Source organism: Tarenaya hassleriana, unplaced genomic scaffold (assembly GCF_000463585.1).
Source record: "Tarenaya hassleriana unplaced genomic scaffold, ASM46358v1 Cleome6, whole genome shotgun sequence".
In the NCBI taxonomy this organism is placed as follows: Eukaryota; Viridiplantae; Streptophyta; class Magnoliopsida; order Brassicales; family Cleomaceae; genus Tarenaya; species Tarenaya hassleriana.
This window is the reverse complement of record NW_010968505.1, coordinates 4,097,535-4,125,006: the sequence shown is the minus strand read 5'-3', so window position 1 is coordinate 4,125,006 and position 27,472 is coordinate 4,097,535. Positions and strand designations below refer to the sequence as shown.

Here is a 27,472-nt window from a genome sequence, read left to right as displayed (position 1 = left end):
TGATTGGACAATACTCAGAGACGAGGATCGATGACATGTCAGATTACAACCGTTGATTCCTGTTTTCTCGATGGGTAGAAATCGACAGTGCAAAACCAATCTTGAAAGGTTCGCGTCTTTCCACGTGTCGCATTCTTAGTGGTTAACCGCGCCGTGAAAGAAATTCATTCCCGCCAGTCGTTTGCTTGAAAAAGTTTTCACACGACCCATTTCTTTATGGGCCAATTCAAACTCGATTTAATTTGGACTTCCAAACGTGGACCTTGAGCCCATCCAACTAGGCCCGACCCGACCCGTCCGGGTTCGCACAGTGTTACAATTACAATTAGCTGTTTGAAAAGACAAAAATAACCTTAAAGAAACATGATACTTTCAGACAGATCTGGGAACAACATGATTGCATTACAAAAAGAACCAACTTGCCTACTAAGACGCCTAAATTCTTCGTTCCCTTTGATTTCCACTCTCCTAATGTTATTTCTCTCCCAATCATAATAGAAAATATATAACGATTCAGATTCAGTTTCCTCATCGTATCTCCGAACCAAAACAATCTCCTTTGTATGCTTCGATGCCCCAAGAAAACATAAAGTTGTCTCCCATTGTAAATCTCCGTAACTCGGCGAGACGTACGCCTTCTTCGACCATTCTTCTTCTTTCCCGACATCCTCAAGAACATAAAACTCGAACCCGAAAGTAACCCCAAATGTATGATAAGATATGATAGCCAACTTCCCATCATGATCTATCAGAGTTGAACGAGAGAAAAAGTCTATGTGAGATTCTTTCGGTGGTTTGATCAGATCAAAATTTTCGGTTCTAACGTCAAAACGTACGATCGGAGGATTTCGGGTGAACCTCGAAGCTCCATAGTAAAGAACGCCATTGATACATAAACCACACGACGGATACTCGGACCGGATACCTTTGATCTTTCTCCACTCTTTCTGGGAACTCGATAACGTGAAAACCCAGTGCTCAGTATCCGATTCTTCTCTCACGACCTGGTCATAGTTAGGGTTATGCGTTATGGACAGCACTTTGTATTGATGACTGACGTGATCGTACCCGAAAAAGCTATACATAAGCGTTTTCTTGGATCCGATTTCGGGTAAAGTTACGAACTTTTTCGTGGCAGGGTTGCATATCGAAAGCTCATGAGCATTTTGGCTGCAGAACAGTCCGTGGATGGACTGAGTGAAGCGCAAACATAACGGGATCGTCATCTCGTGACTGGCCACGAGAATCGAGTCGTGGCCGTGATTTTCCGGGTGAGGCGACGAGTATAAGACGGAGTGTCTGCGTTTGGTGTCCGGGAAAGCCACGAGCAGACGCGGGCGAGTCGAAGATCGAGCCAGGAACGAGTTGGCGAAGTGTGGGCTGTGGATGATGGATGACCAATCCTTCGATACGCATTGGGATCTCACTAGGGTTTTTGCCGGAAGTCTGGAGAGTATCTCGAACGTGAGATCAGGAGTGATGATGGGATTTGAGACATCTTCGGATTCTCCTCTGTTTCTTACCGAACAAGTTTGTGAATTCTGGTTGAGTTTTGTTCTACAGATCTCTGTCATCTTCTTCTTCCCTAGCAGAATACTCATGATCCTGAAGATGGCCACCAATTTTGTGAGGATCTTTGATAGTGAGATTGAAAACAACCCAAATGGAGAATTTCCCGGCGGAGATTCCGTCGGCATATCGGTTGTGTGAGGCAGAGGTTTCTGCCATGGCGGTTGCCCTAATCAATGGAAAATAGAATTCGGTTAAAAAAGGAAAATATCCCAATAAGATTTCCTAAACTGCTCTACTTGGTAATTAATTAATTATTTTATTTACATAACAAGAAAAGGAATATTACTCGAAATAGTTCGTAACTAAAACTGAAAACTTGAAAAATATTAATTTCAAAATGGAAGAACATAATAAATGGATTATGGAAAGATATAGAAAAAGCTGAAAACTTGAAAAGGTAAAAATAATATGAGAGCAGTGAGTGAGATATGATGAAAACATGGATGCAAACTCAAATTTCTCCGAACATTTGTTGTGATATACATGTAATCTATACATATATATATATATATATGATTGAAACCTGATCATGTATGTAATCTATACATATATATATATATGTACTATTGACGTAAAAGAGCAGCCATCATCAAAGTGTTATGTAAAGTGTTATGTAAAGCTAAGAATACTACTTTGATCAAACCTGAATGACCCGTCGCAGTCTCCTTTGACATCCTTTTTGTTAGATTCTCTCTCGGGTCCTCTGCTACTTGCAACTTCAACCAAGATTAATCTGCCAATTGACAATCTAGAAAGAACGATACAGAATCATCAAGGTCAGTAGCGCAAGACTAACAGAACCTCTGCAACAAGAAAAACAATCCATTTCCTCGAAGAAATCAACAGGAACCGTTGAACCAGACAACAAGGCATTCACAAATCTGCAGGAATCCATATATCGGCTACAGACAGACTTCAGAATTAGAATCAATTCAGACTCGAATAAGGCGAATACCGTCATCCCAACCCAAGAATGAATACTACAGCTCCTTGGCAACAAGGAAAGACTAAACAGATCATAGAATGAGAATCTGCCGTTCAAGGCTTTCAAAATGCCTTTGGTGCATCATTCTCTGATTCAAACGCCACAAAGCCAAAGCCTTTCGGCCTTCCCGCTTCTGGGTCCCTAACAAGACGAGCTACGAAACACATGTAAGGAAAATAATTTAGAAACATATAAAAGAATCGGCTATAACAGTACCAAAAGGCGAAAACAGGACCGATCACGGGTGTAAGCAGAGAGCCTTGCAAGAGAAGAAGAAATAAACTATGAGGAACCCAGAGTCTGACAAAACAAAATCTAATCACAAAGAAGAAGAGTCTTACTGCTTACGAATAGCTCAGTGGCGAGTTTCTTTGTCAACGAATCAACACAGAAACGCGAAAACCTCCAAAAGACACCGTTTCAGGAGAATCAAACGTCGGATTCATTTCATATCAAAATTGGATTTCGTAGTTACATCGAAGATGGAAACGAGACACACGAGAAATTTTCAGAATTGACTATCAAATCTCAAGTAACCGGATGACCCTAAACCCTAACCCTAGATACAGAGCACCATCATCAAAAAACAACCGAACCCGGCGACAAGAATTCAAGCGCTGGTGAATTTCGTCACGGCTTTGGTACCCTCTGAAACAGCGTGCTTTGATAGCTCTCCGGGAAGAACAAGCCTGACGGCGGTCTGGATCTCCCGCGAAGTTATGGTAGGCTTCTTGTTGTACCTCGCGAGTCTTGAAGCCTCTTGAGCGAGCTTCTCAAAGATGTCGTTGATGAAGCTGTTCATGATTCCCATGGCCTTGCTCGAGATCCCGATGTCGGGATGAACCTGTTTAAGCACCTTGAAGATGTAGATCTTGTACGTCTCCGTGCTCTTCTTCTTCATCTTCCTCTTCTTGTCACCTCCGGCTCCGGCCTCCTTCGGTAGCTTCTTACCGGCCTTCGGTTTCTTCTCCGCCGGAGATTTTTCGGCCTTCTTCTCCGCCACCGGCTTCTTCTCCGCCGGCTTCTTCTCAGCCTTTGGTGCCATTGTAGTCAGAAAATAAAAGAGAGAGATTTTGACAGATGAAGTTTGAAGTATTATTCGCTAAACTCGCTATATATATACGATAATGAATCAGATATCCATTGGTTGATTGGTATCCCACGAGGATTGATGACGTGGATAAATCAAAACCCGTTAGATTTAACATTTCCGGGTACTCAACCGACGGCAACGATTGCATCTTAATCATTAAAACACTTACATCTCCTATGGATAGCTGACGTGTTATGATATGAGGCGAAGAACTACGGCCCATAATTAGCCCAACAAGATGTTTTGTCAGCCCATAATTAGCCCAAACCCCTAATTGCCGTGTGACTTTGTAGACGCCGTGAATTGAAAATTCTAAATAAATACATCAATTTATTAATTTTTTATTAATAAATACATAAATTTTTTATCCCTAAAAATACTTCATTTTATAATTCTTTTTCAGATTAATACATAGATACTAATACCATTAACTCTTTAACGGTTTACGTACTGATGTGGCTCACCAATTTCAACACCACATGTCAAAATATTTCCATATCATTAAAAAAAATAAAAATAAAATTAATTTCAATAAAAATAAATTTTTAATTTAAATTAAAAAAAAATTAAAATTAAAAAAAATTAAAAAAAAAAAATTAAAAATTAAACAATTTTAAAATTCAAAATTTATGGTTTTAAAAATTTTAAAAATAAAATTTAAAATTTAAAATTTAAATTTAAAATTTTAAAATAATATTAAAAAACTAAAACTTTAAAATTTAAAATTAAATATATACATACATATATGATAATATATATATATATACATATACGTATATTTCAATATATATATACGTATATATATAAATACACATACATCTCAATATGCACGGTGGCCGCCTAACGCTTGAAACGACAAAATTAAACAATTTTAAAATTCAAAATTTATGGTTTTAAAAATTTTAAAAATAAAATTTAAAATTTAAAATTTAAATTTAAAATTTTAAAATAATATTAAAAAACTAAAACTTTAAAATTTAAAATTAAATATATACATACATATATGATAATATATATATATATACATATACGTATATTTCAATATATATATACGTATATATATAAATACACATACATCTCAATATGAATATATATAATATTTTTTTTATTTTTTAAAATTTTTTATTTTTTAAAAATTTTTATTTTTTAAAAATTTAAAATTTTAATTAAAATTTTATTTTATTTAGGTTAATTTGAAATTTGTTTTTATTTTTTAATGACATGAAAAAATTTTGACATATGGTGATGGCGTGAAAAATCCAGTAACTCACGTCAGTACCGTTTATTGGAAACCGTTACAAAATTAACGGTGTTAATGATCGTGTAGTAATTTGGAAGGAAATTACGAATTGATATATTTTTTTAGAAGATAAAAAATTCATTTATTTATCGGTAAGAAATTAGCAAATTGATATATTTATATGGAATTTTTCCTTCAAAGTTGTCATATATTTATTATTTAGATAGTATGAATGTGTCCGAACATAGTTAGAATAATGGGCACTGATTTTCAAAAATATAATATTCTAATATTTGAATTTCTCCCTTTAACACAAAAATACATTTATTCTAGATCATTAGGGTAATGTACTTCCGGTATCACGAAAATTAATTTTAATAATATTAATAACTTCAATATTAATCTTAATATTAATTAATTGACTATCAAAACATATACCCTTATTGTTATCCTTTGTTAAAATATGTCAAAAGCAGACATCAGCTTAGCTGTGTAACAGTGTAAATGAATACCAAATTGAATTATTCCGTTTTGATAGTTTCTTTATAACATATTACGCTGATTTATTTGATGCCAGTTCATCTGCCCATATGACCCGCCACCGAAGAATGACACGTGTCGGTTGGCCTCGCCCAATAAGAGAACGCCACCTATGCTCTCTTTATTGGACAGCTAACGGCTTCGGACTTGACGGCCCATTAGGCTTCCTTCTTTCTTCTTGGCCTTCTCTCTCTCTCTCTCTCTCTCTCTCTCTCTCTCTCTCTCTCTCTCTCTCTCTTCCATTCTCTAACATGCGCCGAATATGATATCGTACACGGTCTAACATGCGCTAGGGTGATATCGTACACGCGAAGAAGAAAACGAGGAAGGAGAATATGCAGAAGCAGAAGCAGAAGAAAAAAAGAGAAGAAACGAGAGGAAGCTAAATTGGGAGTGGCGTATCTTGGTCGTCCGCCATATCCTTCGCTCTCACTCCTCCGATTACCACGGTTCTTCTCTCCGTCGTTTGTTTCGGTTCGTGTTCTTCCTGATCTTCTCCATTCATGGCCCATTCCTTTTTTTTATCGCTTTCATTTCGATGAGCAAATGAAATTTTGGTTGATCTCTGATTTCTCCTTTTAGATTCAATGGCTGCTCCTCCTGCTAGGGCTAGAGCCGATTACGATTATCTCATAAAGCTTCTATTGATCGGAGATAGCGGTACGTGATCTGAAGCTTCTCTGGTGTGTATTATTTTTTTTTTCTGGCGTTTTCTCAGGAATCGAACGCATCTGATTTTCCTTGGATCACCAGAGATTGCTAAACCTTGTTCTGTTTTGCATTATGCATTTGATTTGTTGATATCGATCTCGAAATGCCAGATTCGATATTCTATTTGGAACCGATCTGGGCATTGCGGTATTGCTTGCATCGTGATTTATGGTCAATGCCCGGGTGGTGATTTGGGTCAGGTGGTGATTATTTTTGGATATTTTCGGATTTGTGTAACTTGTTCTATGAACAATCCTCCCTGCAGGTGTCGGTAAAAGTTGCCTTCTTTTACGTTTCTCTGATGGCTCCTTCACCACTAGCTTCATTACCACCATTGGGTTTGTATTCCTTCAGCCATTGGGAAACTAAACACAGCCATGTCTGTTTCTCTGCTACCAGACATCTTATCGGGTCTGTTCCTTTTGTTTTGTTGCAGTATTGATTTTAAGATAAGAACTATTGAACTTGATAGCAAACGCATCAAGCTCCAAATTTGGGACACAGCTGGTCAAGAACGGTTTCGAACAATCACCACGGGTGAGTCCATCTTTTTCCTCTAAACTGCTTTTTTTGAAATGGTAGTTTGCATTAAGATTGCTAGAGACATTAGAGATAGAGACTGGACTAGATGGTGATGATAAACAGCTTTGAACAAGTTTAGGAGTCACAGCTGATAGATTACTATGATCTATTGTGAAATGGGCTTAAGCATATTGCTCATGTTTTCCCATAGCTGATATCTTTGGTGGATAAGTGTATTTGATGTTAATGGCCTATTTATGAGGTTTAAATTGAGTGTTCTCCTTAGTCTCAGCTCTAGTTTGAAGAATTTATTCTCACCTCCCCTTTTTCCTTTACATTTACACAGCTTATTACCGTGGGGCAATGGGCATTTTGCTGGTGTATGATGTCACAGACGAGTCATCTTTTAACAGTAAACTTTCGTCCATCAAGTCTTTCACATACGGGTTCATATAGATGCTCTGCTGGAAGGATCCTTCCTTGGACTGACCATCCGGTGTTGGTCTTAGACTTGGTTATTTTGACATTATTGCAGATATCAGGAACTGGATTCGCAATATAGAACAGCATGCCTCGGATAATGTTAACAAGATCTTGGTAGGGAACAAGGCCGACATGGATGAGAGCAAGAGGGTAAGTGTAAAAGCTAGTTCTACCCGACCTTATACCCGCATCCTTATTCACGTCTGATCCCGTTCTCCCTCCTAACACAATTTTCAGGCCGTGCCAACATCAAAGGGCCAGGCACTCGCTGATGAGTACGGAATCAAATTCTTCGAAACAGTAAGCCAACCATTAATTGTCTCGATCCATTCATTACCCTCGACCAGATCAACCCTACTTACGTAGCTAGGCAATGTCGTGTTACAGAGTGCCAAGACAAACCTCAACGTCGAAGAAGTCTTCTTTTCGATAGCAAGGGACATCAAGCAAAGGCTAGCGGATACTGACTCAAAGGCCGAGGTTTTTAACACCCACTTTTTTTTTTGTATTTTCTTTTACGAAACGATCTGAAAGCCCGTTTTTTTCGCCGATAAATTTCAGCCCGCGACCATCAAGATAAGCCAAGCGGACCAGGGAGCTGGAGCAGGCCAGGCTGCACAAAAGTCCGCATGCTGTGGAAGTTAAAAACAAGAAGGGAAGTTGAAGATGAGGTTGAAAGGGTTGTCTTGCGGGTGCAGAGAACTGATTTGTCATATGGGTGGCTGCTTCTGTAATTCTTTTTTTTTTTTTTCCTTTTTCGAATTTATAATATTTCCATAAATTGTCATTTTTATTTAGCTTGCGTGAGAGTAGTAGAATCTCATTGATATCGTTCAGGCGGATTCCTTCGTCGTGTGACTTACTCGATACTTGCTTTGTCTTAATTGCTCGATACTTTTATTCTCTCCTTCGCTTCGATCATTAGATCTCTGTGTTCATTGGGACACGTCACGCACATTGTTTTTGTAATTTTGTAACTAAACAAATAATTTATTGCAAAATTTTAGTTTTTTTTAAAACATCATTTAATCGTAAAGCATTGTTGTGTTTAATGCATGATCTTCTATTAACCCCAAAACAACGTCTTTAAAACGGATACAAACCAAACATTAAACCGAGCCCCACAGTGTAGCTAAACCAATTCACATAACCGGATGTAAACCGGTCAAATTCAAAATGTAATTCAATCGTCGAATATATGATGGCCGTGCGTAAAACACATTATCTATGATAATCGTGGTTTAAATCCGTGGTAGATGGCAGGATACGCTGGAGTCTAGACTCTAGAGTATTCAAATGTTCACGATGACAACATGTTTCCCATTTTCAATAAGAGACTTCAAATGCGTTGGTTCAATGCATATATACGATTTAGACAAGTCTAGGCATACGTCACATTTCTCATTTTATAATTTATATAAATGTTTTTGTATCTGTTTCATACGATTCAAAAAATGTAATACATGTGTGTGTATATATAGTATATTGCATAGAATAATCTAAGTATTTAAATAAACTTTTATAAAATAATATTAATTTTATATGTAATAAATAAAATCAACCTAATACCGGTTGTTTAATTTCTTCCAAAATTGTAATATTATATATCATCGAGGCAACAAAAAAATGTGTAGAATTTTGAGTGCATGTACGATGTACCTGCCCTCCGTCTTTTATAGAGTTTGAGTTTTCACATTAAATATTAAAGAAAAATTAGCATTATCTAGATGTTTGATTTTTTTTTTTTATGTTTTTTTAGTATATTTGTAAAAATAATCATATATTTTTTCTAGAATTATTATTTATATTTTATAAATTAACAGCAAATAAAACTGTATATGTATCTAGAAATAATGATTTAAAATCAATTGATAAAAATTAAATTTACAACATCATGCGTTGATATTAAAATTCTAAATCCGTCTCTCTTATACCATATATGTTAATTTTAATTTATCATATTCTTTATAAACCACAAGTTAAAATTTAAAACATATTTTACATTTTACTTATCACATGTTTATTTTAAAAATATATAGACTAAGAAAATATCATAAATTAAAATATTTTCTTAATTTTATTATATAGTGTTTGTATAAGAGATGGTGAAATGGGCGATTCAAACAAATACATGATATAATTTTAGTATATATTAAATTCATAATGTTTTGAGAAGAAAAACGCATTTAAAGGAGAAAAACGCGGTTTGAAATATATATTTAATTCTTGCAAGCTATCGCTTACTTAGTTTTCTTAACTTTGAAAAACAGAAATATAATGCTCCAAAATCAGAAAACCATGGCAAATTATATCTATAGCCAACGTAAAGGAATTAATCCAAAACGGAATATGATCATATTATGATAATATAATTCCTCGAGTATTATAATAACAAAATATATTCACAACCAAAATATGGACCGATAATTATTAAAAGGAGAAATTAAACCCTATGAAACTTTACGCGTACGTAATTTATTTATACATTCCTACGAGTACGAAAAGAAAAATAAATGAATAAATCAATAAACTGTTCTTCCAAGCTCCAACTTCAGATTCAAATTCTCCGTTATTGCCAAGTCGAGATCCAAACAAGCAACCCTCTTCCCGTTACTGCTCGACTTCTTCATCATCACCGTCGGCTCCGGCAGCAAGGCGCGTGTGACCAACGCGCCACCGCCACCGCCACCGCCACCGTTACGGTGCCTCCTCATGTGTCCGCCGAGGGCCTGTCCCATCGGAAACTCAACGCCGCAGATAGGGCAAGCGTGAGACGACGTCGTCTTGCTCTTCTCGGAGATTCCGGCGACACCCCCGCCGTAGCCTCGCCGTGGATGAGTTTCTTGTGGCTGGCACGGTGGCCGCCTAACGCTTGAAACGACGGGAACTCCTTCATACACGTCTTGCATGTGAAAACGCGTCTCTCTGCGACGTCGTTTCTGCCAACTCTCGGTAACAGCATCAAGCAGTTCGCCTCCATATCTTGAATCTCCGAGCTCGCATCCATAATAATAATAGCAAAAGAAAAAAAATATATATAACAAATGAATTTGGAGAACCTAAGAATTTGTGGGTTTTATAATTCGTCTGTGTTTTTTTTTTTTCAGTTGGTGTTGTGTTGTCTGGACGAGTGTCTTATATATATATGGATTGGGTCGGTCGTTTACTTAGACTGAGCAGAAAAGACGGAATGGCCCCGGTGACTTGGTGAGGAAGGAATCGGGAATGGAGTGGTAATATCGTAATTAAATAGGAGGAGAGTGGCAAAGAAAGGGGAGTGGCGGCGGGTGTGTCACGGTTTGCGTCACCGCGTAACTTGGGAGACTAAGGGAGGAGTCGTTATGTTGGAATTTTCCTCGTGCTTTCGAAGCGCTCTCTCTAGAAGAAACCCTAAATTCCGAACCTACTCTCTCACTCTCCACGCGCTTCCCACTGGCGCGTGCGTTATTAAGCAATGACATCATCAACCCGTTGTGTTGGGGAATATCTCATACACATGTACGCGTATATATGTCTTCTAGATACGTGTAGCTACGTTTCCTTCCTTGACAATCGTATATATCAATTTTTTTGCCAAAATATATTATATATTTATTATATGATTGATGCAGAAAAAATTGTTTACCAGTTATATATCCATCTATTAAGAATCATTTCAAAATACATAATATAAAAACTAAAGTAATGGTTTTCTAAAAATTATTTGTAGATTTATTGTGTTATATATATATATATATTATTTGTTTGGTTTTTATAAAATTATATTAATTACAATATATAGATATATCCATTCATTTACTAAACAAAAGTGATAGATGATGTAAACTATTGACCGGAATTAGATACTAATTTACTAAATAACCAAAGACTTTGAATTCTCAAACTTGTTCACATTTTCTCCTCACCTTGTTCATACTCTTTAATTTTTTTTGCCAAATCTATGAGGTTTCAGTTATCACGCAAGAAAATATCAAACGAGTTTTACCAAAAAAAAAAAGAAAATATCAAACGAGTTATGATAGACCACGAGTAGGAGTGAGATGCACGCGTCGATTGTGGCGCGTGGGGTGCGGTGACCGAATTGACTTGCGCCTATAAAAGGAGTATCTAAAACGATAAAAAGTGTGGAAGTGTGTACGGAGACAGGAGAGAGACGTGGGAAGCAAGTAGAAACGTTTGGAAAGTGCATTTCCACGCGGTCTCTATGTTGCCATGTAATGTTTTTTTTTTAACCGGGTTTTTTAGAACGAGAACCAAACTAATTTCGGGGTCGGAAGCTATCAATATGATTTAAATTATGCGTTCTCTCTCCAGTTTGGGATTCGATCTTAGAACAGAACAGACGTTTTGCACCCGTTTCACCGGTTGAACTATCCAGATTGGGTATATATAATGTTATGTTAAGCTTCTTCTCTTCTCTTCACACTTCCCCTTCGTCCATATATTAAATTATAATTGTTTGGTATCATATACTATACACTAATTAAAATATATATTTACATATATATATATATGGCCTTCAAGTTTCTATTTTTATTCCCTTACCAAACCAAACAAGGATGTCTAAATACTCCTAACCGTGTGACATTTATGTTCGTTAAAACGCAGGGAAATTCACCAAAATTATATTTTTTATTTGACAGAAAATATTACCCCTAAATCCAATTTTGGCAAGTTTGGTATTCATATAGCAGGTATCCTTGTGAAACCGAGACCGGGATAATACCATCATGAAACAGTGGGTAAAAATCCAAGACTGGACCTCCAAAAACTCGAATACATGACCTACACCTTCTACACCTTCTGTAAGAATAAGTATTTTGGGTTCTTATTGGTGTACTTGCCAATTCATGTATTTTCTGATAAATATTTTAATATATTTATATAACTACATGAGATTTTCTCTACACACAGCACTGAATTGCTTATTATTCTACTAATGCTCACACTTCTTAGAATCAAATTAGTTTTACCGTATAGTTTTATTTGGTCAATGATATAATTTCCATTTTTTTAAAACTGGGTTTTCCATTTAATGTTTTAATTTCTTAATTAATTTCAAAATTATGGAAAAAAATCATCGAGCACCTAAAAAAAGTGGATCCTATTTACCGTTAAGAATAAATTACCGGTTGATTAGGAAATGAAAAGTTGAACGCGACCAAGTGTAAACCTCTGAATCGTTACGAAGGTTCTGAGTGTGGCTGGGGCTAGCCCAAGCGTGCACATCGAGAGGCTGACGTGGCAGTTGTCACAGAACCTCAACCAACAAGAACTCAAAAAGGAGGAAAAAAAAGGGGAGGGGAAGAGAGTGAGAGAGCGTGGGGGAGAGAGAGAGAGAGAGTCGTCGGCTATTCAGCGACTCGAGCGATTCTCAGCTTGTAGAAGGAGCGAGAGCCGGAGAACAGGCGAGGCATTTTCGTCCGATTCTAGTGAGGTATCACCCCGATCCTGCCGGATCGACGGATTTTTTTTCTCCGCCGACGGTTTCCCGGCAATCTCTGTCGCGTATTCGACATCTCTCAGCCCAACGGTATTCTCCCGTAGACTCTCCATCTGGACACGAATCGAAGCACTGTGACGTGATTTCTTATTGATTCTGTCGTTAATATGTTGGGTATTGTTTTGGTTTTTGTTTTCTTCAGCCAGGTTAGGGAGGGGGACAGGAAGGCGGAGTTTCGAGAGGTGGATGGGCCATGGCTGAGCCGGATTTGATAACCGGAGCGAAGGAGAACAGGTTATGGAAAGGTCTATTTGCGGTGACCGGGATTATGACCACTCTTGTTATATACGGTGTTCTACAGGTCTGTTTGTTTTGGTTCCATTTCCGTGTTTCGAATTGGATTTCATGTCCTCCGCGGCAGGATCTTACTTGTTTATGAGATTTTCAACTTAGGGATTTCTTATTCGAAGGGGCCATCGTTTCTTTGGACCATCTCTTCTTGAATTGATTGAATAATATTAGTGGGTTTAGTTAACCTCCTATTGAATCGGCTAACGAGCATGTCTTTGTTGTAGAACCTAGAAGAACCGACACCGAAAAAGCTACATGGAAATCTGTATTCCCGTTTCTGTTTTCTTTTTAATGGTGTTAAAGCTCGCGATTGTAAGTGGGAGAATGATGTCAGAGGATTTTACCTAAATTTCTGTTTCAAGGAAATCTGTGGGGGTTTGGAGTCTTTGGACTTGAAGCGTTTCTTAGTTAAAGCCCATGAAATAAATGAATTCTACACTAATTTTTTACTCTTTGGCTATGTGAATTGGTTGGTTGATTCTTCTTTTGATTGCAGGAAAAGATAATGAGAGTGCCATATGGGAACAAGGAGTACTTCAAGTACTCTTTGTTTCTTGTTTTCTGCAACCGGCTAACTACATCAGCTGTATCAGCTGGCGCATTACTGGTAACCAGCAAACTCAAGTTATATTAACTTCATTTTCTTTAGTTTTTTTGGGCTGTGAGGGGTTGGGTTTGTCTTACGGTTAAGGGTGAAGGGCAGTTTGATTAATGTTGCTGAGGTAGTTAACTGACTATTTCATTGACCGCATACTTGCATTGAGAGGCATATGCTCTCCTTTTTCTTTTCTTTGTTTCTTAGGCAAGCAAGAAAGTTTTGAATCCCGTAGCTCCTGTTTACAAGTATTGCCTTATATCAGTGACCAACATCCTAACCACAACATGCCAGTATGAGGTAAGGCATGCCTTTCGTTGCTTCTAAATTAATGAAGTTAGCATGTGTATTGTTATTTTACCTTCAGCAATGATTCCAGGCCCTCAAGTATGTCAGTTTCCCTGTACAAACTCTGGCAAAATGTGCCAAAATGATCCCTGTAATGGTGAGTGCTGACATTATTTCTGGTGAAGTGGGCATCTTACACTTGTCGGTTTATCAACTTGTTCTAATTTTCAGGCTTTACGCAGGTTTGGGGAACTCTGATCATGCAGAAAAAGTACAAGGGGTTTGACTATTTGGTGGCTTTTCTGGTGACACTTGGATGCTCTATCTTTATTCTTTTTCCGGTAAAACCTTTCATATACATTTCATCATTCTCTGCAAATGGTTTTATTGGTAATAATACAGCAATCAATTTGAACATCAAGCCGCAATGGACTGATTTTTCTCTATGCATTTGAATTGAAGGCTGGAGATGATATTAGTCCATACAACAAGGGAAGGGAAAACACTGTTTGGGGTGTTTCCCTGATGGCTGGTTATCTAGGGTATACCTTTTCAAGTTACACTTGTTTATTATCTGTCGATGCTTTGTTGATCATCTGGCTTTAAAATAGAAACCTCAGTAATTATATGATAATGCTGATGTTCTCGTATTGATGATTGGCGAACAGGTTTGATGGTTTTACCAGCACTTTCCAAGACAAACTCTTTAAAGGTTATAATATGGAGATACATAACCAAATATTCTACACTACACTTTGTTCCTGTGTTCTCAGTTTCACTGGTGAGAATCCTGCTCTTTTCAGTTATCTTTAACTGTAATGTAACACTTCAGTCTCGTCTGCTGGTTGCTTCTTGTATCCTATGTTGCATGTATCTTTTCCCATCCATTGGAACTTGTTATCTCTCCTGCGTAAAACATGAATCCTGGACACCCAAAGAATAGCAGAAATCAAATTGGTCGTATTCTTTTGCTTACAAACCGGGGAACCTCCTGTTTGATGCAGGACTTATGTTGCAAGGACATTTTCTAGCAGCCATAGACTTTGTTTCCCGGCATAGGGATTGCCTGTTTGATATAGCTTTGCTATCCACAGTAAGTTTCCTCTACTCTTCTGCATAACCAATGGTATATCATGTCGTGCCGGAGAACTTGCTTTGAACATCCATTTGGAACTAGTTATCCATTGTACTCTCTAACCAGGGATAGATAGATATTAGGGATATATATATATATATATCCGAGAAGATGTATGAGAAGCTACAGTACATAGAAGGAAAAATTATAGTTTCTAGTGTAATGGAGACAAATAAAAGGTATTAGATGATATCGAAATCTTAATGGTTTATCCCACAACTTTACGGAATGAAAACATAACCTCCAAAGGGGGAGAACCTATTTCTCTTTTTTGTATCCATGATTCACGCTCAAATGGATGTGAGCATGTGTTGCAGGTGGCAACAGCAAGTCAGTTCTTCATTTCGTATACCATTAGGACATTTGGGGCTCTCACTTTCGCAGCCATAATGACGACTAGACAGGTACACTGTCTGAAACCGTTCTCTCGGTTTTATCTTTGACTGACTGACGTTATTTCTCCCTTTTTTTATGAGAGCGAAGCTTGTGAGTATAATGCTCTCCTGCGTTTGGTTCTCACACCCGCTTAGCTGGGAACAGTGGATCGGATCAGTAAGGCCCCAAAAACTCTTTCTCATGATCTTTGTACGGATCCCCCGACCAAATTGAAATACTTTTTTTTTTAACTGATTTTGGTCGCATTCAGGTAATCGTTTTCGGGTCTCTGTATTCCAAAAACTTGTTGAGGAAGAGATCACAGAAGCAGCCGCTGCCTTCAGAACTTCCTCCACAGAACGGGGAGAATGACCCTCTCAAGGGACAACCTTAGCACCCACAAATTATCTGTCGATCCTTCTACATATCCTTTGCCGCGTCACATCTGAGTCTGACTAGAAAAGCAATGCCCTCCTCGCAATATTTAAAGAGAATGGATGGTAGGGTAAGCTAAAGCACATTGAGCCCTTTTGTCCTAGTGGAACAGTAGGCCCCCGAAAACTCTTTCTTATGATCTTTGGTGTGGTGGGCTTTGCGTTTAAGCTAAACCACATTGAGCCCTTTTTTCGTCACATAGAAGCTTTCTTCTGATGGAGACGTGATCTTCTTGTTTCTAATTCTATCTCGTAGAGTATGTTAAGAGCCCACTTCCTTTACGGGTTGGGCCGGCTATCCAACCTCAGTTTTTCGAATTCTGCAGTTTGGAAATTAAACTATCCATCCAGTAAGAATATCAAGGAGAAGCAATCTCTACTTACTAGTTCATCAGACCACCGGGTTGTATTGTACATATATATTCTAGTCAGTTGATTGATCGCCTATTAATGTGTCATGGGCCCTTAAATTATATATTTTGCCATGTTTTTATTTGTTTTCTTACTACTTCGTCGTAATATCTGGTGCAGTGTCCGGTCAAAACAGTTCTTCGAAAAGTTGTTGTGTTCTTAGATAGAAAACCCTTAACTTGGTTTTCTTGTTTCTAAGTACTTCATGAACTCGGAATTCTGCGAAATCACGGGTTTAAAACCATTTTTAAGGTACATGGGTTTGACGAGTTCGAAATCTTATGGCAAATGTTAAAGAGTGTGAGTTTCGTTAGGAGAAACACTGTGAATATTCAATTTTAGAATCGTATTTAAAGAAACAGCCACAAGTAAACAACAGAAGGCGTCAAAAATCAAAGGATGGACCCAAAAACAAAAAAAAAAGTCAAAGGAGTGTTGCGTCAGAATAATTAATGACGTGACGCAGTCTCTCTCTCTCTCTCTCTCTCTCTCTCTCTCTAATGTCTGGTTGCTGAGTCAAACGGTGCGTCGCATTGAAACCCCCATATGGTGAAGGCCTCAATTGCAGATATCGTCAGCGCATTAATTACTTAAAATACTTTACGCTCGAGATTAATATTCGTGTGTTTATATACGTATAAAGAAATACGCGTATACGAATGGGGGACAACGTATCATGACCATCTATCTATATTGGGATAATGTAATATTTCGCATATTATTCCGAAATTGATTTATAGTTTATGAAATAAAAAGCTACTAAGACAATGGAATGACGTTGAGATTGCTGCGTGATGCTCGAAGTTCTGTTTTCACCACCCCACGTATCAATATTTGATTAGAATTCCGGTTTTTTTATTGGTCAAAATATTCGCGTTTTATTAATATTCCGAAAATGGTAGTCTCTTAGCATTTGTTTATGTCTTATAACTATTTAATTAGACAGCTTTTTTAAAATAAAAAAATATGATGACACACGAATATGTTACGATGAAATTATACCAATAAATATATACTAGATTAAATATTGTTATTTCAATTAAACAGATAGTATCATTTAAATGAAACATTATTTTTCAATTGATTAGCAGTAAATCATATTTTGGGGTCTTAGGACAGCTAGTGATTGAATTTTCAACTGTATGATTACAGATTCGAAGTTCCAACGTTAATCTGTGTCCTGCCGCCAAATAAAAGTGATAATATTTTCTCAAAAGTGACACGTCAAAAGACCAGAAATTTCTAATTACATACATTTCTGATTTCTCCTTCTCCGCCATAAAGCACCTTCCCCTGGTATTGTTCCTTGTACGTTATAAGCTATATATATATATATACACACATATACTATAATAAAAAAAAAGTGTCAAAAGAATGAGTCGTAAAGATTACAAAATGAAATTTGTTTTTTCTAAGTAGTGATTAATTATTACTGATTGCAAAAAAAAGCCAGAGAATCTAGAAAGCGTGGCGAAGTTGCACGTGACTGCGTTCCCAAAACTACGATCCATGCATATCGGAACTCAACGAGCGCAAATCCGATCTACTTGTTCAAATTCGACAAGTCAGAGTTGGACACGTGGGCCCATGTTAATCGGTAACACATGGGTTTTGGGGGAATTGAAACCGGTTAAGAGCATACCGAATTACCGGTTATAGTTATTGAGTCGTGGTTTGTGGTTGCAGCCGAGGTGTACACTTTAAACAGGTAAACAGAAGATTATCGAAACTAAAGAGTGTTGAGTTATTTATGATTGCGCAACAATTTCTGGCTTTCTAAATGATAAACTAAGATGATTTCCCTATTTGTATGGGGAAATTTCCGACATTCATATACAGAAAATTATATAAACAAATCGATATAAATATGATTCATATGTTTTTCAAATAACGTTTGTTTAAATCATTATATATTGAATTTAAAAAAGCTCGTTACTTTTCGAATTTGGTCATATTTGACTCAACCAAGCACCGCGTTTTTTCCCTTCTAAGGAGCTCTCTCTCTCCTCCGTTTGATACCTCTACTTATACACATACGTATGTATATACGTATATCTTCTTTTAAAAACCCGCCATATATCCCTTATATATATAACATAAACAAATTGTTTCTCTCTAACTTCATCATCTTATCTGATTCAGTCGCAAGAAACAGACAAACAGAGACAGTGTCTTTACGCTAAAGAAGAGGCAATACACGAAGGAAAAAAAAAACTTTTTTGGCGAGAAATGGGGAAACACATGTTCCGATCATCTCCGCCGAAGGGAACGACGCCGTCTCCGGAGCGTCACCAGACGCTCGCCGAATCAGCCATGGAGGAGAGCATGGAAGCTGTTCACTCTGTGACTAGCAAATGGGCCTCTTCTTCTTCTTCTTCTTCTTCTTCGGGGTCAGATCGTGGTTTGATTTCTACTCCCTTTTCTTCTTCTCCTGTTTCTGGATTTCTATTCTCTTCGAATAGTCGCCAGGAGGCAGCGGAATTCGTCGGAGCAGTTAGGGATTTGCAGAGCACGATGCATCGATTGGTCTCTGTCAGTCCGGCGTCGGAGAAGCTGATTCGCGCGCAGAGCTTGATGCAATCGGCGATGAAGTTTCTGGAATCGGAGTTTTACCGGGTTCTGAAGGTGAATCGGGAGTATCTGGACCCGGAATGCGTCTCTGTTCGTTCCCACAAGTCTTGCAGATTCAGCACTTCGAGTGTTTCCGATTCCGACGGAGATAACAGCGTCGATGGTACCGACGATGAAGGCGATGAGATGAGATTCGCCGGTGGCGATTCCGACGCCATGGATGACCTGAGGATGATAGCCGATTGCATGATTTCCACCGGCTACGCGAAGGAGTGCGTTAGGGTTTACAAAACGGTGCGGAGATCGATCGCGGACGAAACGCTGCATAATTTGGGGGTGGAGCGGTTGAGTTTGAATCAGATTCAAAAGATGGACTGGGAGACACTGGAATCGAAGATCAAATCATGGCTGAGAGCCGTGAAATTCGCTGTCCGTACGCTGTTTTACGGTGAGAGGATTCTCGCCGACCACGTTTTCTCCGCCTCCTCTGCAATCGCCGAGTCCTCCTTCACCGACATTTCTCAGGAAGGAGCACTAACCCTGTTTGGCTTCCCTGAAAATGCTGCAAAGTTCAAGAGATTATCCCCCGAGAAAATGTTCCGTATCCTGGACATGTACGAGGCTCTCGCCAATCTCTACCCGGAGATCGAATCCATCTTCTACTTCGATTCAACAGCCGCGGTCAGATCTCAGGTCATCAACTCACTCGCCAGACTCGGCGACTCGGTGCGGTGGATGATGTCGGATTTCGAGTCGGCGATTCAGGGTGACTCCTCCAAGAAGCCGATTCCCGGCGGCGGAGTCCACCCGCTCACTCGCTACGTCATGAACTACCTCTCCTTCCTCGCCGATTACAGCGATTCCGTCGCCGCCATCTTCGAGAACTGGCAGCTCCCCGCCTCATCTCCCATGCCGGAATCCCTGTTATTCTCCGGCGACGCCAACACCGACCAGGACGACATCTACTCCTCGCCGGCGTCCGTACGAATCGCTTGGGTGATCCTCCTCACGCTCTGCAAAGTCGACGGCAAGGCTCAGCCATACAAGGACGTAGCCCTCTCGTACCTCTTCCTCGCCAACAATCTCCAGTACGTCATCATCAAGGTCCGGTCGTCGAACCTGAAGCTCCTCCTCGGCGACGAATGGGTCTTGAGGCACGAGGCGAAGGTGAAGCAGTACGCCGAGAAGTTCGAGAAGCTCGCATGGGGGAAGGTGCTGACGTCACTCCCGGAGGATCCGATGGCGCAGATTTCGCAGGAGGAGGCGATGGAGATATTCCGGCGACTCAACGACGAGTTCGAGTCTGCGTACCGGAAACAGAGCTCGTGGGTCATACCTGACCCGAAACTGAGGGACGAGACCAAGGTCTCGTTAGCTCGGAAGCTCATACCGAGTTACCGCGAGTTCTACGAGGGAAACCGGGCCGAGTTGGTCCGAGAGACGTACAATGAGGGTATTGTCAGATTTACCCCTGAAGATTTGGGAAATTACCTCTCGGACCTCTATTTCGGTACCAGGGGCTCGGGCAATGGTTCAACAGTGGGATCGGGATCCGGATCCGGTTACGGGTCAGGGTCGTCGGCCTCGGGTCACTCGCGGGGCAGATGAAGCCGTTAAGCGATATTTCGCTGAGATGTTCGCGATATATGTTAAGAGTGATTATATTATTTTTCATGTTCCCGTCGTGGATAAGCGATTAGAGAGTTAATGAAATGAAACCATGGAATTTATTGCATCACGTGTACATGGAACTTTGCGGACAAAAAATAGAAAGAGAAAAAAATCCCAAAATAATGATTTTCTTTGTCCACTCAATTTGTCAATTCGATAATTTTGTCTCGTTATATGAAGAGATGACAGATGGAAAAAACACACCTACAAATTAACATCAACACTAATGCTTAGCTTTTTTTTTTTTACTTTGAAACAACTTCCAATGAAAATTCATGTTCGTAGACAAAAAAATCAATTAATAACAATTAAATCAAATAAAGCCGGTGGGGTCGTCGGCGCCACCACCAAACAGATGGGCCATCTAAACATCACCACCGGTGAAGGGTGAAGCCCTCGAATTGCATGAAACAGCGCATTGAAAGTGAAGGCAGATTTAATAATTCCAAGGAACAAGTGCCCAAATAAAGTTCCTCCTTTATCACCCCACAAAATCTTATCTAATACTGTATAGTGTATACTGATGATGTGTCCATTTCGAGCGTGTATATAACATGGAATATATTTGATCTTAATATTTATTTATATATATTTGAATTGAATTGGACGAAAAAAAATGAATAGATATAAATTATAATATTTTTTTTAAATCATTAGGAATATTTACAAAGAACGGTATTCAACATACAAACTTTATATTGTCAAATCATACAACATTATAAAGCACTCACCAAAGTTTAAATCTATTGGGTTATTAATATTTTAAAGGAACTTTAAATGAGTATAAAGATGCCGTCAGATGAGACAAAAGATAAACAAATTAGGCCCATTAGTACCAAAATGAAATAATAGTTAGATTCGTATAAATGGGCTCTACTGTGGTGGGCCCAAGTACCGAAAAATTTAATACTCGGCCCAGTAAAACTAATTTGGGGCCCAAAAGCCTATATAGCGTTTCAGTTATGATCGTGGGAGAATTGACGAGCGACGCCAATTGGAAGCAGAGAGGAGAAAATCTGATCGACGCTTAAATCCGTTGTTGGAACAGAGTTTTCCCGAGAAAAATCTGAATAACGGACCGGGAAAACCCTACGACTGTTTTCTGGATCGACTCCTCTTTCTTGTTCGTAGGTACTCTGGTCATTCCCGGAGGAGATGGATGACGAATTGTTGGAATTGCAGCGCCAGTTCGAGTTCGCTCAACAGGCCAAGTCAAGCATCAGATTGTCGGAGCGAAACGTTGTTGAATTGGTCCAGAAGCTCCAGGAGCTTCGCGTCATTGACTTCGATCTGCTTCACACCGTCACCGGGAAAGAGCACATCACTCGAGTTATGATAGACCACGAGTAGGAGTGAGATGCACGCGTCGATTGTGGCGCGTGGGGTGCGGTGACCGAATTGACTTGCGCCTATAAAAGGAGTATCTAAAACGATAAAAAGTGTGGAAGTGTGTACGGAGACAGGAGAGAGACGTGGGACAGTGCCTTCGCGCTGCTTCACACCGTCACCTGGAAAGAGTACATCACTCAGGTTACAGATTTTCTCTCTCTCGAATTGTTCAGTTCATGCATTGATTCTTGTTGAAATGGAGACGAATACGATAACTTTTCTTGATACCTGATAAAATTCTCCGGAAATGACCTAGACCGCTTGATCAAGCTGTTTAGGTCTTGTTTCTTGAAAAAAAATATATTTTTAAGGAACGTGGGAAACTTTTTGTGCATGTTTGTCTTGGTTTGTCGCAGGAGCAATTGAGGAATGAAATTGCTGCCGAGATCGAGAAATTGGGCCGTGTCTCTGTGATTGATCTCGCGGATATGATTGGGGTTGATTTGTATCACGTGGAGAAGCAAGCGCAAGATGTTGTCTCGAATGATCCTGGGTTAATGCTGGTTCAGGGAGAAATTATATCACAAACTTATTGGGATTCAATTGCAGAAGAAATCAACGAGAGGCTTCAAGAATGCAGCCAGATTGCTGTGGCTGAGATTGCTGCTCAGTTACAGGTCGGTTCTGAGTTGGTGCAAGCTGTTTTGGAGCCTCGACTTGGAACTTTGGTAATGTCGATTTTTCCTGTGACTTTGCAGATTTTGTCTCAGTGAAGATGTAATTTTATTTATGCAGAATCTTTTTTTCGAAAAAAAAAATCTTTTAGGTGAAAGCTAGGCTAGAAGGTGGACAGTTATATACACCAGCCTATGTAGCGCGTGTCACTGCTATGGTTCGAGGCTCTGCAAGGGGTGTTTTTGTTCCATCGAATTTGTCTGCATTGTGGACGCCGTTGCAACAGTTGGTACAAGAAATGAATGGATCCAGTGGCATCGCTGTTGAGACTTCGTTTTTCCAATCTATATTCAACAGGTTGTTGAAGGAAGAGGAGATGCTTGGATCACTCCGTGCTGGAACCCATTGGACTCCTAGTGTACGTGAAATGATCCTCTTGCTTTAATTTTGGTTTCTGATGGATTTTATCCTCTTTGACTTACCAGTGCCGGCAGTATAATATATCATTAGCAAAAAGGAAATTTTGCCCATTTTTGCTGCCTCCCCTGTTCTGTTGTTATTCCTCTTTATTTTTTTCTTTTTCTCACCAATGGTTAACAATTCCCTGTGAGATGATGAAAAGAGATGAAATTTGAAAAATGAATAAACATATTGTCAGCGTCAGGAGAATGGAAAAAAAGTCTACTGGGTGTCTAGGGGTTAGCTCGTATTCCTTTGCATGATATGCACACCTTTATAAGATCTAAGATGTCTAGAACCTCTATCAAAGAACAGAGTTTCGTGAAGATTTTTGGTCCACAAATCGTTGGTTAAGCCAAAATTGTATCTCAGTATCTGCAGATGTTGATATGTGTTTCACTTTTTGATGCTATTATTGACAGGCTTTTGCAATTGCTCAAAAGGAATGTGTAGACTCTTTCTTTTCACAGGTATGTCCATCAATTGTCTGATATGTCTTATGTATGTGTCGATAAACTCATCAGTTTGGTGAAGTGAAAAGACTATATTTTCATTTTGTCCTGTATGCTCTTCATTCTTGGTGGTTTATTGGTTCCTTGTTTCCTGCAGAACTCCTTTATTACCTATGAGACCATGCAGAAGCTTGGAATTTCTCAAGCCGTGCAATTCCTTCAGGTATTTTATCATGGAAATTTACCTTCATTTTCTGTAAAAACATATTACCTAGAATACTAGAATGAGTGTCATGTTGCAATTTTTTATTCGTATCTCATTATAATTTGTGATATTTATAGTCCAGATATCCAGAAGGTACACCTTTAGCTGCTGTATTTATTCACCCCTCAATGATTGAGATGCTAGATGCCGCCATCGAGGATGCTGTTGAAAGAAATAGTTGGTGAGCTATATATACTTAGGCTTGGTTGACTTGTGTTGATGGTGAAGCTTTCCTTAATACTTTGTTGTGTGCTCGTTCTGTTACTTAAAATGCCTTGATTTTGGCTTCAGGATCGACTCCCTCGCTGTATTACCTGCATCGTTCACATCACAGGATGCATACAAGATGTTGCTTCTTTGTCCCTCGTTCCAATCAGCTCTCAAGGTGGGAATTTTTTAAGAATTTGTCAATTATTCAATAATGATCACATGAATGAGCTGTAAACTTGTTTTTTTTTTTTTGCAGGCTGACAAGGCACTAATTCTGGGTGAAACCTTCGTTTTAAGCAGTGGTTTCGTCAAGGTATGCTATGAAACAGTACTGAGTGGTGTCTTGTGAGGTGTTTGTCTTTTGGAATTGATATTCTTTGTCCGAAATTTTTATGCCTGGCATACAATCTGCTGATGTTTAGGGCATATATGATCAAATTGAGAAAGAGGCAGAAGCTTTTAGTGCCCAAGCTCCTGCTGCTAGTTTGATTTATCATTCAAGCAAATCTTCTGAGCCAACAGAAACCACGCTTGTTACAGAAAAAGGTTCAAAGAAGAAAAAGGGTAAATCTGCAGGTGCAAAATCAGTTACAATTGAAACTGTTGTAGACGAGGAAGAGGATGCCCGACCAAAATCTCGGAGAAACCAAAAGAAAGGCAAGGATGCATCGTTGTCCCAGATGCCAGTTTCGAAAATGGGAGGCAAGAAAGAGTCAGCTACGGTACAAGAGGCTAATCATGGTATTCCATCAGACGTGTGGATAATGCAAAAGATTACGAACCTTGTCCCTGAGTTTGAAGAACAAGGTATCTTGCAGAACTTTTTTTATGTTTATGTATAACTGTTTGGTTAAGAAGTTAAATGATTATTTGACGAGAGCTATGGTGATGTTTGGCAGGTATTGACAACCTCGAGTCAATTCTTAAACATTTAGCAGATCATATGAGGCCTATGCTTGTAAATTCACTGAAGGAGAGAAGAAAGAAACTCTTCACAGAAAATGCAGATAGAATGAAACGTCTGCTTGATGATCTGCAAAAGAAACTTGATGAGGTTGAAACCATAAAACTGTTTTATCTTCTTCCCCATGCTTCTCATCTTGGTTACATTTTTCACTGATGCTACCCTTGCTGGTACTAGTGTGATAACCTCTTATACTTGTCGATTCTGTCTACTTGTGGCAGTCTTACCTAAATATGCAGCTCTATGAAAAAGCATTGGAGCTGTTTGAAGATGATCAATCAACTTCAGTAAGTTTGTTCAGTCCAATTTGACATAAGAAATTGCTTGTTAAAGAAGAAAGGTTTAACAGTTGTCTTCTTCCTGACCGTAGGTTGTTTTACATAGGCATCTGTTGAGAACGACAGCAGCTTCTATTGCTGACACACTGCTTCATGACTTGGTAAGCTAAAAGTACAGTGTGCAGCCTTGGGCTACATTTAATCGACGATTCGACGGAATGGTTTTAACTGGTTATACATTATTTTTCACCACAGGATATCCACCACAAACTGAAGAATGGTGTTGAAGTTGAAGATTCTAAAGACAGAGATTTGCTTTCGCTTAATTCTTCTGAAAGAACTGCCCTTGTATGGAAATTATGCCTCTAAATCTAGGTTAATAATCTATGGTTGTACTTCTATTCATAAGAAAGCTAATTAGCGCGCAACTCTGTGTGCTTCTTTTTCTTGGTGCAGGCTAAGAATTTCACTGGACCACTTTCAAAAAAGGCCCTTTCATTAGTTGAAGTGTTGGAAGGAAAGGTTAGCAATTTCTTAACAAATAGTTCAATGACATTTATCATCACAGCTGCTTTCATGCTACTTGGTTTGTCTTCGGGTATTGACTTTAAGTGGGTGTTCAGGCTTCGGATTATACCAATGGCTCTCATCTAGAAGGATAATGATTTTCCCTATTTAGCTACGTGGTCATAGAGTTTGTGTTATTGTTTGTGCCTTGCCAGTTGGTCAAATGCTTGCTTCACCAACTTTTTGCTAGCAGGGTTTGTTCCAGTTTGAGGGAGTTTTACTTTGAATAGATTTCGTGTTCTAGTAAAGTTTGCTGATGTGATTATTCGTATTTCAGCGTGTCGACACTTTCATGACTGCCTTCAGAGACATGGCAGAGGAAAGGTAGTGATGTCCACATTTTATAATATGATCGGTTCTCTCGAGCAAATTCATATTGTTCTCATGGGATTTGAACTAAATATTAGTTTCTTATGCTGCAGTGGGTTGGTATTGAAGAAGCTTGACAAAAAACTGGAAAGGACTCTCTTACATTCATACCGTAAGGTGCGTGTGTATGTGGTGGTTTTCACATCATAAAATCCAACGGTTTGTTTTGTGTTAATCTCTCATCTCATGATTATTTTGTTCCCTCGAGAATTTAATATTGGATGCGACATTGTTAAATCAGGATTTGATATCTCAAGTTTCTACGGAGTCGGACCCTGTTGTACTTCTCGCAAAAGTTGTCTCTCTGCTTTATATTCAGGTATCTGCCTCAATGCTTATTTTTTTTTTTTATATACCATCCTGCAAGCTTGCGTTCGGAATTCACAATACAGTCGGAAAACGTGGTTACAGGTTTATAATAAAGCTTTACAAGCCCCTGGTAGAGCTATTGCAGCTGCCATTTCACGTCTAAAGGTATATTTATTATTGCGTCTGTTGTGATTTACTCTTCCAATTGCTTGGCCACGTAGCTTGAAGTTTATCTGTTTGATGTAATGGCCCAACTAATTAAATTGCTAGGACATACATTTTGGCCGATACAATACAATATCTCTAACTATACATAATCAGGATGCGGAATCATGAAGGGCTATATAAGCTTATTCGACGAGAGCCTTGATAGGTTAATTTCGGACGAATCATGTCTGGTTACGCAGTATTTAGGTTTTTATTGTCTGATTCATGTATGGAGGTTTTGCTTTCACGGGAGAACTTGTGTCCAATTTTTTACCCTGAAACAAAATTTACCGCTAACTGTGTGTTGCTCTTTCCGTTTTCTTGGTTCTTTTTCTTCTTCTTATTTTGCTGAACTCCGATCCGTTTGGTGTCGCGGTTATTGCAGGATAAACTAGATGAATCGGCGTACAAGACGCTGACAGATTACCAAACAGCAACAGTTACGCTTTTGGCTCTAATGTCGGCTTCGACCGGCGGCGAGGTTAGTGTCCTTTGGCGAATGCCTCTCTCTCTCGCTCTCTCTTCACAGGAAGATTTCTGCGAGCAAATCCGGAATCTTAATGGGGGGGCTGAATGTGTGAATACATGATGAATCAGGAGGATAACTGTACGGGAGACAGGATTCTGAGCAAGAGGGAGTTCCTGGAGAGCCAAATGCCCCAACTCAAAAGCCTCGTCCTCGGCAACTCACATCCCTCTTCCTAACCAAAAACCAAACAGGTTTAGTATTTACTGCTCTCCCGTCTCCTGACGTGCAATATCCCAGGATGAACTTCTTCTTTTTTTGTTTGTTAGGTCTCTATACTTGTCGTTCGCATACAGATTTCGGATGAGCATGAGACACTAGAATACATGTACTGTTTTAATGGTCATGCACCTCCATGTTACTTCTTTAGATGTCTCTCTTTTCTCACACTTTCATTCGGCTCGGTCCGGTTACTAGACTGAGAGAAGCGTACTGGGACAAA

The 27,472-nt window shown here is 39.0% G+C and overlaps 6 protein-coding genes and 1 pseudogene across 9 annotated transcripts; 4 read left to right on the top strand and 3 right to left on the bottom strand.

Moving 5' to 3' along the window:
• Positions 1-53: 53 nt before the first annotated feature.
• LOC104799463 (putative F-box protein At1g32660) lies at positions 54-2,964 on the bottom strand. 3 transcript variants are annotated; one of them, XM_010522002.1, is made up of 3 exons: positions 2,899-2,964; positions 2,216-2,711; positions 54-1,738 (listed from the first exon to the last, which is right to left on the bottom strand). In XM_010522002.1, the coding sequence occupies exons 2-3, from the start codon at positions 2,244-2,246 to the stop codon at positions 354-356; spliced, it is 1,416 nt and encodes a 471-aa protein (XP_010520304.1). In that variant the 5' UTR covers positions 2,247-2,711; positions 2,899-2,964; the 3' UTR covers positions 54-353. The 3 variants fall into 3 exon arrangements, with proteins under 3 accessions (XP_010520304.1, XP_010520305.1, XP_010520306.1); XM_010522003.1 differs by having other exon boundaries at positions 54-745; positions 837-1,738; positions 2,216-2,900; XM_010522004.1 differs by having other exon boundaries at positions 54-745; positions 926-1,738; positions 2,216-2,900.
• Positions 2,965-2,981: 17 nt separating this feature from the next.
• On the bottom strand, positions 2,982-3,636 carry LOC104799465 (histone H2B.7-like). Its single transcript, XM_010522005.1, has one exon. It carries the CDS (start codon positions 3,600-3,602, stop codon positions 3,168-3,170), a length of 435 nt encoding a protein of 144 aa, XP_010520307.1. The 5' UTR covers positions 3,603-3,636; the 3' UTR covers positions 2,982-3,167.
• Positions 3,637-5,651: 2,015 nt separating this feature from the next.
• LOC104799461 lies at positions 5,652-8,053 on the top strand (annotated as a pseudogene).
• A 1,520-nt stretch (positions 8,054-9,573) lies between these two features.
• LOC104799460 (zinc finger protein ZAT12-like) lies at positions 9,574-10,311 on the bottom strand. Its single transcript, XM_010521999.2, is given in 2 exon segments — positions 9,574-9,983; positions 9,986-10,311. Coding segments are annotated over 2 exon segments (483 nt in total). The 5' UTR covers positions 10,154-10,311; the 3' UTR covers positions 9,574-9,668.
• Positions 10,312-12,421: 2,110 nt separating this feature from the next.
• On the top strand, positions 12,422-16,085 carry LOC104799459 (UDP-galactose/UDP-glucose transporter 5B). 2 transcript variants are annotated; one of them, XM_010521997.2, is made up of 12 exons: positions 12,422-12,679; positions 12,792-12,950; positions 13,437-13,547; positions 13,743-13,835; positions 13,915-13,980; positions 14,066-14,164; positions 14,286-14,365; positions 14,492-14,604; positions 14,828-14,916; positions 15,276-15,362; positions 15,442-15,510; positions 15,605-16,085. In XM_010521997.2, the coding sequence occupies exons 2-12, from the start codon at positions 12,843-12,845 to the stop codon at positions 15,725-15,727; spliced, it is 1,038 nt and encodes a 345-aa protein (XP_010520299.1). In that variant the 5' UTR covers positions 12,422-12,679; positions 12,792-12,842; the 3' UTR covers positions 15,728-16,085. The 2 variants fall into 2 exon arrangements, with proteins under 2 accessions (XP_010520299.1, XP_010520300.1); XM_010521998.1 differs by lacking the exon at positions 12,422-12,679 and adding an exon at positions 13,165-13,252 and having other exon boundaries at positions 12,860-12,950.
• Positions 16,086-18,258: 2,173 nt separating this feature from the next.
• Positions 18,259-20,487, top strand: LOC104799458 (exocyst complex component EXO70B1-like). Its single transcript, XM_010521994.2, has one exon. The coding sequence runs from the start codon at positions 18,408-18,410 to the stop codon at positions 20,355-20,357; it is 1,950 nt and encodes a 649-aa protein (XP_010520296.1). The 5' UTR covers positions 18,259-18,407; the 3' UTR covers positions 20,358-20,487.
• Positions 20,488-21,414: 927 nt separating this feature from the next.
• Positions 21,415-27,417, top strand: LOC104799457 (E3 UFM1-protein ligase 1 homolog). Its single transcript, XM_010521993.1, has 20 exons — positions 21,415-21,746; positions 22,163-22,477; positions 22,576-22,842; positions 23,306-23,353; positions 23,493-23,558; positions 23,678-23,781; positions 23,892-23,985; positions 24,067-24,123; positions 24,233-24,617; positions 24,710-24,864; positions 24,996-25,061; positions 25,145-25,213; positions 25,308-25,400; positions 25,509-25,574; positions 25,897-25,943; positions 26,042-26,105; positions 26,230-26,307; positions 26,400-26,462; positions 26,890-26,985; positions 27,102-27,417. The coding sequence occupies exons 1-20, from the start codon at positions 21,576-21,578 to the stop codon at positions 27,207-27,209; spliced, it is 2,412 nt and encodes an 803-aa protein (XP_010520295.1). The 5' UTR covers positions 21,415-21,575; the 3' UTR covers positions 27,210-27,417.
• Positions 27,418-27,472: the final 55 nt, after the last annotated feature.